Source organism: Solanum lycopersicum, chromosome 7 (assembly GCF_036512215.1).
Source record: "Solanum lycopersicum chromosome 7, SLM_r2.1".
Classification (NCBI taxonomy): domain Eukaryota; kingdom Viridiplantae; phylum Streptophyta; class Magnoliopsida; order Solanales; family Solanaceae; genus Solanum; species Solanum lycopersicum.
The window spans coordinates 9,035,522-9,047,705 of NC_090806.1; the positions used below are offsets into that span (position 1 = coordinate 9,035,522).

General features: G+C 37.1%; 2 protein-coding genes and 1 long non-coding RNA gene across 6 annotated transcripts in view; 1 reads left to right on the top strand and 2 right to left on the bottom strand.

Annotated features, from left to right (window-relative positions):
* Positions 1 to 1,706, bottom strand: part of LOC138337152 (uncharacterized) — a 74,760-nt gene extending 73,054 nt beyond the window's left edge. The window contains exon 1 of one of the 2 annotated variants that reach the window (XM_069286728.1): positions 200 to 598. In XM_069286728.1, the coding sequence (XP_069142829.1) occupies positions 200 to 461 (262 nt within the window). In that variant the 5' untranslated portion in view covers positions 462 to 598. Of the gene's footprint in view, positions 1 to 199 lie in introns of both variants that reach the window. The other variant, XM_069286727.1, reaches the window with a different exon arrangement.
* A 3,582-nt stretch (positions 1,707 to 5,288) lies between these two features.
* On the top strand, positions 5,289 to 9,975 carry LOC104648183 (uncharacterized). The gene is made up of 2 exons (XR_742257.4): positions 5,289 to 6,106; positions 9,455 to 9,975. It is a non-coding gene; the product is annotated as an uncharacterized lncRNA (long non-coding RNA).
* On the bottom strand, positions 8,047 to 9,564 carry LOC104648182 (uncharacterized). 3 transcript variants are annotated; one of them, XR_011210580.1, is made up of 4 exons: positions 9,424 to 9,564; positions 8,627 to 9,135; positions 8,436 to 8,498; positions 8,047 to 8,286 (listed from the first exon to the last, which is right to left on the bottom strand). XR_011210580.1 is itself a non-coding variant. In XM_010325078.4 (3 exons), exons 1-3 carry the CDS (start codon positions 9,477 to 9,479, stop codon positions 8,122 to 8,124), a joined length of 333 nt encoding a protein of 110 aa, XP_010323380.1. In that variant the 5' UTR covers positions 9,480 to 9,564; the 3' UTR covers positions 8,047 to 8,121. The 3 variants fall into 3 exon arrangements, 1 of the variants encoding a protein (XP_010323380.1); XR_011210579.1 differs by having other exon boundaries at positions 8,387 to 8,498; XM_010325078.4 differs by lacking the exon at positions 8,627 to 9,135 and having other exon boundaries at positions 8,387 to 8,498.
* Positions 9,976 to 12,184: the final 2,209 nt, after the last annotated feature.

Here is a 12,184-nt window from a genome sequence, read left to right on the forward strand (position 1 = left end):
CCCATCAAAGTAACAGTACATAGACGATACACCCGATCTACAACTACAGAATCCCCGACAGGAGTAGAAACACATATCGGCAAATCAAGAGACTCACACAATATATCCAGACTAGGAGCAAAATATGTGGACACATAAGAATAAGTAGATCCTGGATCAAATAATACAGTAGCTGATCGATGACAAACCGGAATAATACCTGTGATAACAGCATCTGAAGCCTCAGCCTCTGACCTACCTGGAAAAGCATAACAGTGAGAACGACCTCCATCAGATTGTGAACCTCCACGACCACCACCTCGACTAGAGGGAGAACCACCTCTACCTGAATGAGAACCACCTCTACCATTCTGTGCACCACCCCTAGCAGGTGGTTGTGCAGCCCTGGAGGTCGAAGCCTGAGAACCCTGATGTAAGCCACCACGTCTGGTCCTAGGGCAGTCTCTCACAAAGTGTCCCATATCACCACACTCAAAACAGCCCCTACGAGACGCAGGCTGATGAGAGGAACCTGAATGACCAGAATGCCCTCCACGAACTACAGGTCTAGAAGATGAACCCTACGAAGTATGCACCGAGCTCGAAGAGTTATGCCCAGCGTAACCAGCTTCAGACGCTGGTATAGCAGCATGAATGGGTCTACTGGACTGAGGGTGATAACCTCTGCCCAAGTAACCCCGACTCCTAGACGGAGCACCACCATAATCACCTGAATAACGAGTCATCTTGCCCTCTCGCTGCTCAAATCCCTCACGCCGAATCATTTCCAACTCCTTAGCAGCATCTATCACTTTCTGGAAGGGAACACCGGAAGCAGCAACTTGAGAAACTCCTAGACGAATTGGAATAATCAACCCCTTAACAAACCTCCTCACTCTCAGCCTCTGTGGGAAGTATCATCGAAGCATGCCTAGCCAAAGCATGAAATTTTCCCTCATACTCTGCAACTGACATACCATTTTGCTGCAAACCCTCAAACTCGGCCCTCTTGCGCTCCCTCTCACTGCGTGAAACAAATTTGGATAGAAATACCTGAGTAAACTGAGTCCAGGATAGTGGATGGGATCCAGTTGGCCTACTACTAATATAATCACTCCACCACTGCTTAGCAGAGCCATTCATCTGAAACGCTGTGTAGTCAACTCCATGAGACTCCACTAATCCAAGATTATGCAACCTCTCATGACAACTAACTATGAATTCATATGCATCCTCAGCTAAGTCACCAGTATAAGTAGGAGGATTCATTAATCTGAACCTCCCAAACATCTTTTGCTCATCAATAGTCATAGAAGGCCTGTTCACCAAATGTGATGTCATATCTGGAAACTCCATACTATCCAAACGAGGAGCTATAGCGGCAGCTGGCTGAGTCCTAGGAGTCTGAGAATCTGGAGAAACTATCGAATTTGGAGTTTGACCCCCAACACGGGTCTGTGAGCCATCAGAAGTGACAGGCAAAGCTCCTGCCTGGGCCATCCCCTCGACACGATCTTGCACATCCCCATGACAACCTCTGCATCAGGAGGTACGGTCCTACCACGACCCTGAGTAGCTACTGGTACTTGACCATCCACAGGTGCTGCAATACGGCCCCTACCCCGACCTCGAGCTCGTCTCCTACCTCTACCTCGGACAGTGTTCCCAGAAGCATGCGCATGAATAGGATCCTGACCACCATTTACCGATGTACGATTCCTCGCCATCTGAGAGAGAATGAGATATCAAGATTATAATTTCTACAAGGTCAAGTGTGCATGATAAGGAATAAAAGAACAGAATATTTCCTAAATGTCCTATAGCCTCTCGAAGATAGGTATGGACGTCTTCATACAAATCCACAAGACTCTACTAGACATTGCTCTTGTACTCTTGAGACCGATGAACCTAGGGCTCTGATACCAAATTTGTCACGACCCAAAATCACGAGTCGTGATGGCACCTATATTCCTAACTAATAGGTAAGCCAACCAACATATTTTAACAAACTTAACTAGTTAATAAGTGAAAAGACAACAAATTTCCAAATCTCCAACACTGAGTTCTTTATAAGTACGAATGCGGAAAACTGAAAAAATACTACCCAAGAATTGGTGTCATAAGTACAAGAGCTTCTAGAATACGATGCAAGTCTGAAACTAAAATGACAGATCTAACTTGAGGGATATCATGTCTAAATACTGAATAATAGAATACGTAAAGACAGAGGGAGGCGTGGGCCACGGAATAGCCAAGCAGCTCACCACAACTCCAAGAACTTCAAGCCGGACTCAATTTGCTCCACGAGATGTGCTCCTACTCGGAATCAAATCTGCACCACAAGGAGTGCAACAAGCGTAGTATGAGTACGAAACCACGTGTATCCAGTATGTCTCATTGACCGACAACGAAGAAGTAGTGACGGGAGTTTATACAAAAAAAATAGATTTGTAAATTTTATAAGTATATATATATATATATATTACACTCACTATTTAGGTTCCATCAATAAAGGTAATCAAACATCAAGTATTTTTCAAACACCAAACAAACACATAATCATCAAAATAAATGATGTGATGAAATGCAATGCAATATAACACTATGTAACGAATTGTCTCAGAATACCCAGTAAACACTCAACCGTATATACATGATACTCTTCGGAAATACATCGAGAGTTCATGACCCATGGGGGACTCGCGAGATCCATATACCGACACGGACGATCTCCACGTGTCTGTACGGACAATCTCAACGCACTATCATAATATCAAACAATTTCCGCACGGACGGTTTCCACGTGCCCAAATTACAATCTTAACATCTCACCATCCCCAGCACGGACGATCTCCACGTGCCCAACTTATACTCAATCTCATGTCAATGCATGTATACAATATCATTTCAATATAAGGAGATAATGATGCATCTCACTCAATCAATATCAACATAATACATAACCACCTCAATTATCACAACTATACGGGTGTAATAAAGAAAACACAATCACACAAAAATTTCAAGTCAATAATATATCAGGTAATGCCCATATGCTTTGGCATTCTCAAATAAAAAATCCACATTCTATAGTAGAAATTTTCCTTTTTATAACACCGGTACTCGTACCAATGCCCGTCACACCATTGATACGAGACCCCATCTTTCGCCCTTACTCCTTTGTCTATTTTCATTTTTAATCTTTAATTAGGAAAACGTCCTTCAACAAGTCTAAAAGTCTTAACATACCTCAGATGCCGAACTTGTGCCACGAATCTTTTAAGATTTTTCCTTTCCTTTTCGCAAGGTTTCAGAACGTTCCCAATCTACCAATTTTGCAATATCTGTAAGTAAGCAATTTTTTTTGTAGACATTCAAATTATTATATGTCTATCATAGACACTAAAACTCACTCATATTTTCAACCAAACTCCAAATTTTGATACATATTGGTATGCTAAATTTTTCATACTTGCTAAATTTCAAGCCAAGAACTTAACTCTAACCTCTTCAAATGGACTAAAATTCAATGTTAGATCATATAAAATAACACCTAATAATTAATTACCAATCCCAATATATATTAAAAACTAGCATTTTAATATATGAATAAAACATGAACCAACTTTCCACCCACTGGCAGAAGTGGAATGCCCCTCCCCCCTTTTCACGTTTTTTTTTTCCTTCGTTGGCACTGCCAATTCAAGCATCCCCCATGCCAATTCAAGCATCCCCCATGCCAATCATTGGCATATGACTGCCCAATGATTGGCATCCACTTTCATCACTACTACATAATTCAACCATAAAACATAAATAAAGAAAGCTTTCACCATTAAATTTCCAATTAAAAAAAATCTATTATCATTATATACATTATTATTTTTTTTTTTTGCAGAAACCCATTTGTAAATAAGTGCCAATTTTCTAAAATATTTATCAAATTCCAATCATTGGCAATCATTGACAAAATCCCAGAAAACAATAACCTGCAACAATTTAACTATTCGAATTCAATCGATTTTTTTATGTATATATTTTTTTGAATACTAACCCAATTGCTAACAATATAATATAATTTAGTAATCATCACCAACTTACCCATTATTTCTTATCACCCATTATCAATATAACATAAAATAATAACACAATCCCAAGCACTCCGACAATATATTACTATATATTGAATTGAAAAGAATGAATATCTCATATCTTTACCTGAACAAAGGCTACGATTTTTCTCCCTCTCGCTGGTCGCCTGTGGTAAGGTTTCGCCTCCCCACTTTTCGTTTTCCTTTTCTTCTAAATAAGAAATCATTAACCGTGAAACTCCACTAACCTATTATCTAATTATTTTTTTAATAAAGGTTTCATCAATTGGGTACTCATAGTTATCTAATAGTTTAAAAATACTCCTTTAAAATTTCAAAAGGAGTCAAACTAGTCCTAGTTTTCAAAACGACCTAGCGGATCGTTACAGTTGTTTACATGTGAATATTGTATTAATTAATAATAAATGTATAATACTATAAAAAAAAGTAGTGTGAATGTTATATTATTAGTACAAATATTTGAAAAAATAAACGTAAAATTTGTAAAATGAAAATTGTAGTTAAAAAGAACATGATAATCCACAATTATACACTAAAAATTAAAGAACAAAATTAAGTATAGTGAGCAAAATTTTGGCATTGATATTAAAATTTCAAATTATGTTGGTAAGAGAACACATCTAAACAATAAGTTAATGGAAAGACAAACCACATTGTAAATGAGCACAATACAACACAACTACTTTTTAAAATTAATAATAACAAAAAGGATTATGGTCAAGTCCAAAATAACAATGATCTAAAGTTACAATGAAAAAAAAATGAAGTGATCTACCAAAATGTTTTACGTTATACGTATTCCTATATATAAATTAATATACTTACCTCAAATTTTACTCTTTCATCCAGTTTGACTTTTGTAAATAATAGTATCACATAAATAATACTAATAAAAAAATAACATTTATTTTTAAGAACAATTGAAAAATAAAAAACCATTTAATATATATAAAAAATAGCATGTACTATTTCACTACCTTTTTCGTACTATCCATCCCTGAGTTCTCTATATAGAAAATTAGTTAGTGTTTGAATGTAGTTATCTTTAAATTTTAATATTATCTTCGTTTTAGCTTCAAAGATTAAGAAGGATTCTATCATTGACCCTCATCCAAACATGCTTAACAAAGTAATATTTTTTAATTATGGGTATAAAGTATATTATATTAATCGCTAATTAATATGCATCAATACATAGTAGAGTGACAAACCTTGCTTGTCCACCCTCCAATACCCCCCTCAAGTTGGAGGGTAAAGAAATGACCCCCAACTTGTTCAACAAATGGGGATTGGGAACCCCAGACAGTGGTTTGGTAAACAAATCAGCCAGTTGATGCTTCGATAGAACCAAGGGAAATGTAATTAGACCAGCGACAGCAGTTGTCTCACAAAGTGACAATCCACCTTAACATGTTTCGTCCTTTCGTGAAAGACTGGATTTTTGGCTATGCTAATGGCAGCTTTACTATCGGAGTTCACTGTGATAGGGAGGAATGGAGGAACAGAGAGATCAGCAAGGACACGTACCAACCAATTCAGCAGTCACATGGTGCATAGAACGATACTCTGCTTCAGCGGATTAAAGGGAGATGGAAGCTTGTTTCTTGGATTTCCAAGAAATGGGAGCACCACCAAAAGTGATGAAGCAACCACTGACAGATCTTCGAGTTTTACGACAAGAGGCCCAATCGGCGTCGTAGAAAGCTAATAGAGTAAAGGTGGGATATGAGGAGAGAAAAATTCCTTGACTTCGATCATTTCGTAGGTATCTCAAGACTCGAAGCGCAGCAAGATAATCTGATTCAGAGGGATGTTGCATATGTTGACTGAATGTCAATACAACAAAAGACAAATCAGGCCTAGTGTGTATTAAATAGTTGAGCTTCCCAACTAAATGTCGATAAAGTGTTGGATTAGCCATGGAGGGACTGTCATCGACATGAATTTTGGAATATAGATCAAGCGGTGAAGATACAGCAGCACTAGAACAATCAAATTCAGCAAGTAACTCCAAGGTAAACTTGCGTTGATTGATGATGAATCCCTGTTTTTCTCGGAGGATTTCCAATCCTAAAAAATAGTGAATGTCTTCGAGATGCTTGACTCTGAATTCTGTATGAAGAAACTGCATGATGTGATTAATTTCTGAGATATCCTCTCCTGTAATTAGGATGTCATCAATATATACAACGATGATAGAGTGAGAGAACCAGATGTCTCAAAGAATAGTGGGTAGTCGTTCATAGAACTAGTATACCCTTTGAAAGCAAGAGCTCCAGCTAACTTAGAATACCATTGTCTAGATGCCTGTCGCAACCCATATAAAGACTTTCTGAGAAGACAAACGTCGTTGGGCATGATGGAGGGTAGACCTGCATGACACTTCATGTATACTTCTTCCTATAATTCACCATGAAGAAACGCATTGCTAACATCCAATTGATGCACCTGCCATGCTTTCTTGATAGCCACCGTGAGTAGACACCTGATAGCTGTCATTTTAATTACCGGAGAGAATGTTTCTGAAAATCAACACCTTCATGTTGAACACCCACCCTCTCTACCAATCGAGCTATCAATCTCTCAACAGACCAATCTGACCAGTGTTTTACCTTGTAAACCCATTTACAAGGCAAAGTTGTCTTTCCTGGTGGTAATTTTAGGATGTCCCAAGTGTGATTCAATGCAAGAGCCTTTAATTCAGCATCCATTGTTGCTTTCCAGCCAGTATGTTTAGAAGCATGTGCATATTTCTTTGGCTCAACTACATCGGAAATAGAATGAAACATATGCTGATTCGAAAGAGATAAAGAGTTAAAGAGAAAGTAGTGGGCTGGTTAGGGTGGACAAAACATGCATTGGTAACATCAGTCAGTTGGATGTTATTTCAACAATAATCTTCTAGATAACTAGGTTTATGTCGCATTCTTTGAGTTCTCCCTTGATTGATGTGGGGAGAAGATGAAGAAGAGAGGGAAGAAAGGGTTGGACTGCTGACATTGGGAATGATAGGAGAGGATGTCTCAGTATCTGGGGATGTAATATCAGGATGTGCATGAGCTTGTGGAGAGGATGTAGGATAAGAGACAGATTCTGGGATATCCATAGTAGAATTATGAGATGGAAAAATGGGAGGAAGAGAGTGATAAGATTTATCAAAGGCAAAAGGAAATTGCTGCTCATGAAAGTGAACATCCCTTGAAACAAAAACTTTCTTAGTGTTGAGCTCTAACAACTTGTAACCCTTTTTACCTTGTGGATAACCTAGGAAGACACAAGTTGTTGCCCTTGGTTCAAACTTTCCTCTCTATTGAGATTGAGTTGAAGCATAACATAGACATCCAAAGCTCCTCGAAAATTGATAGATAGGTTGCTTATCAAAAAGAATTTCATATGGTGTTCTTCCATGTAGTACCTTGGATGACAACCTATTAATCAAATATGTAGATGTTAATATGCAATCTCACCAATAATCAATAGGTAAGTGAGATTGAAACATCAGTCCTCTTCCTAATTCCAATAGATGTCTATGCTTCCTTTTCACAACACCTTTTGTTGTGGAGTTCCAACACATGAAGTTTGATGCAAAATTCCTTGAGATTTAAGAAAAGCGGTCTTCTGAATACTTGTTCCCAATTGCAGTGCATTGTCAGATCTAATGCACTTGACTTGGGCATGGAATTGTCTCTCTATCATAGCTAGAAACTCCTTATGAGTAGGGAAAACATTGCTATTAGAGATTAACAAGAAAGTCCAAGTACCTCTACTATAATCATCAACTATGGTAAGAAAGTATCTAAAACCATTATAAGTAGGTGGTTTGTACGGTCCCCAAGTATCAATGTGAATCAATTCAAAAGGCTTTGTATAATGAATAACACTTATTGGAAAAGTGAGTCTAGTTTGCCTAGCTTTAGGACAAATATCACAAACATGTTCAGATTTAGAAGGGAAATCAATGAAACTGAATTTTCTCATTGCAGAAAAGGACAGATGCCCTAACCTTACATGCCAAAAATCAACAGAGGGATTACATTTGCAGAAAAAGGAAAGAACTAGGAATGGAACTACTTCCTTGTAGAATCGAAACTACATTAGTATTAGAAACAAACTGATAGCTAATAGTAGAAGACTTCAACAGGTACAATCCCTCATTTACTTCACCAAAAGCTTTAATGCTCCTCGTTAAAGGAACCTGTAACACACAACCACTAAGAGTAAGTAACACATTATATTTAATTTTACTTGACAACCTATGCACAGATATCAGATTATACTTGAAGGCAGGGACATACATGACATTTTTCAGAGTCAAATTTGGAAGAATAGAAGGCAGGGACATACATGACATTTTTCAGAGTCAAATTTGGAAGAATAGAGACACTTCCTGTATGAGTCACAGTGATCCTGAAAGAATTAGGCAAAGTCAGAGCTAAAGACACAGGAAGGGGAGTGAGCAACAGAAAAGAATTGGAGTAAAAACAGATATGTTTAGAAGCACTAAAATAAATAATCTATGTACAGGAATTAATAACTGATAAACATGAGCTTGAGTTCCTCAATAGTACTAGCTATGGCATTTCCACTAAAACTAGTCGTTGGTGTTGCCCTATGTTCCTTCAGGACATCTTTTGTAACCTGTTGCACCAGATTTGTGTATATTCTTTGCTCATGTACTGGCTGTAATTGTTGTAGGCTGTATCCTCTTGTGTGTTTTGATATGCTTTAGATTTTTCTTCTGTTGCAACTGTATTTGCCTTCACTGTTCCTTGATTTTCCCTTGTCTTAGTGAACTCAAAATCATTGGGGTATCCAATGAACCTGTAGCAGTTATCATGTACATATTCTGTTTTTCCAGAGTATGTAACATTAGGATTGTACTTAAACTTCCTTGACCTGAATCTTTGGACTGGTTTTCCATTCCTTTGTTCCCCATTATCATACTTCTGTGATTGAGCATTTCCTCTCATCATTTGGTTATCATTTCTGTGATTCCACTTGCCTTGTGTTGTTGCCATAAAAGCTGCTGAGTTGGTTAAGGGGTCTGCATTAACATAAAACTCTCGTTGGTTCTCATCTTGCAACAAAAGAGAGTACACAACATCAATGCTCGGCAAAGGGCTCATCATCAGGATGTTCTCTCTTGCCTGAGCGTAGATGTCATTCAACACCATCAGAAACTGCATTAATTTCTGATGTTACAGTGATTTAACCAGCTTTCCCTTACCCTCACATACACAGACATAAGAACAAGATATAATGACACTAAGGGAATCCAATTCATCCCACAACCTCTTATGTTTAGTAAAGTAATTTGCTATATCACCCATACCTTATACAAAGCTTGATACCTCTTTTTGCAGTTGATACATCTTTGCTTCGTTGCATCTTTCGAATCTTCTTTCCAGGCTATCCCAGGTCTCCTTGGCAGTCTTGGATTAGATTACGCTGTCTCCAATTTCCCGGAAAGTGAATTCAACCATGAGATCACCAATATCGTTGCAACAAATCCATTGGCCATACTCTACAGTATCGAGACCTGGAGCTTTGCATCCTTCATTGATGAAGCCAAGCTTTTTTTTGGCTGAGAGTGCTATCAACACTGCCCTACTCCATCCTGGAAATCCCTTCCCGTCAAAGGTAGAGCTGATGATATTCATTCCTGGCGAATCCGAAGAGTGCAGATGATAGGGATGATTGATGTCGATCGTGTTGGTCTTTGAAACACTGGACGTGTTCAACACCTGAGTTACAACCTCTTCTTAATCCATTTTGTATTACAGATCAAAATGAACGATGTAAATCTGTGAGAAATAGATTAGATTGAGCTACTGCTCTGATACAATGAAAGAATGAAAAGAAAACGTTTGGGAATTTTCTATAATTTCATTCATCTCCAAGCCTGCATATATACAAGTTTTACACAGAATAAAACTAATAAAAAAAGAAACTCAATATCCACATGTCCTTTCTTTATTTGCCTACTCTATAACTAATCTAACAAACTTATATTCTTCAGTGTGCTAATCACGTGAGCAAAGTATTCTAGAATGGCATGAGTATGTATAGGTGTCACTAAATCAGATGGACAAAATTCAATCCTTCTCATTTGTGATGAAGAGTCCAGATTGCTCTGCCTCTTGTTTCTCTTTGACTTTCTTCTTTACAGCTCTTCTTTCCGATTTCTTCTTCTGCTTATTGCAGTATGGAATCGATGCCATGGAGGTGACTGGTTTTACGCCAATAATAAATTGGAGGTCCTAATCGGGCTTCTTTTATTTCTGATTGAAAAACCTAAATATTTCCCAAAGTCTTTATCGGATGTATACTTTGCTGATTTTTGGTTTCCTTTAATGCATTTGAACATATTTCTTTTTCTAGAGAAAGTATTTCCAAAGATATTTTTATTCCATTCAAAAAAAAAAATTGTACTATGAATGTTAGATGTCCCAGAGAATATTATTATTTTCCTTCCAAGCTTTTGAAATGACATGGGTTATTTGCGGATGGTACGTCCACATGGTTTCAAATTTAAAGATTTTAGATCAGTTGAGGGTTGACTTTTGTACTAAAGGGGCGGGGTAGGTCAAATCACCTGTATCCCCCTCTCCACATTGAAGGGTTTCCCATTCATCAAAGTTAGATTCGTCACAACTATGTAACTCCTATTTAAAAGTTACAAAAAAATCTTACATCAAATTGTGATTTTGGATAGATCGTTGGGACAATTAAAGATGTGTTCTTGACGCATTTCTCTTTGAATATCATGACCCTGAAGTCCTCTTAAACTTCCATCATATATGTCCTCTTCTTCCTTAGTAGAACTACGACAACTTTTATTTCTTCTAGATTTATATTTTTTTTCTTAGATTGGGACTACCCAGGTGGAGGGGATAGTCGTATTTGAGTCATTACCTAGGAGGTTCACCCTATGTTATTAGGTAATGTTGGTCTGATCCTTGTTTTGGTAGCTTGCATGTTCACTTGGTATGGGTGTAGGGTGCAGTATCGCCTCTTGAAGTTGTTGTTGGAAAGAGAGGGTGGGAAAAGCGATGCGTATGGTGTTGAGTGCGATGTGGGGATGGAGTTGCATAGAACGGGTTGTCCCTTAAGTCAACATGATGACGGGAAAGAGAGTGGCTGCTTTGGGTGTTAAATTTTTAAGGCTTGGGCTCTACTTTTTAACTCAATGCATATTACTTTTAGCGCATGAATTCTACTCTCGATACTGCTCATAACATTGAATACATGCATTGTTAACCTTTGTTTACTTTAGGGAACATGACTCCAAGTGTTAATTCATATCACAATTTAATCATGGTTAATAACAGTGATATATGAAGATTGAGTGAATAAAGCAAATTGAGTTTTATCAAAAAAATTCAATTAAAATGGGTAAATTGTTAGAGTTTTGCTCTTATTTTTCTTACCATATTCGAATTTTACTTTTCCCCCGAAGGAAAGTCAAAGCATTACCATAATTGTTTTTAATTTTTTTTAAAAAATATAGTTCTCTTCCATATTTGGTTATACTTTCTTTAGAGGAAAAATTTCGAACTCTATAAATAGAATTCTCGATCATAAGGAAAAAAACACAATAGATCCACAATGTAGTCATTAAAAGAGTTTGTTTATGGAGAAATTCTCTCTATACAATTTTTATGTATTTTTAAATATGTAGGCTAATTGGACAAACCATATAATAATATTATATTTCGTTTAATATAATTTTATGAGGCGTCTAATTTTTTGCCGAGATGAGTCTCAAAGGGTTTTGAGAGTGAGTCAAACCATTGAGTTAATTTCTAATTGAAATAATATGGAATAAAAGTTGACGACGGTCAACAGGAATCAAAACGTCAAAATGATCAAACTAAATTTTTCCTATTCTTGTGCAGCTCTATTTGGTCATCACAACAAGCAATATTTTCAGCAGAGGTTCAAATAATAAGAAGTAAAGACATGAAAAAGTCAGAGAAAGAGAAAGTTGATTATCTACTTATTACTATATACATATATTTTCACCTTGCATAATTAAATATTGTAAGTTATTTTTGCTGAAACAAATTAGGATAAATCCATTAACCCTACCT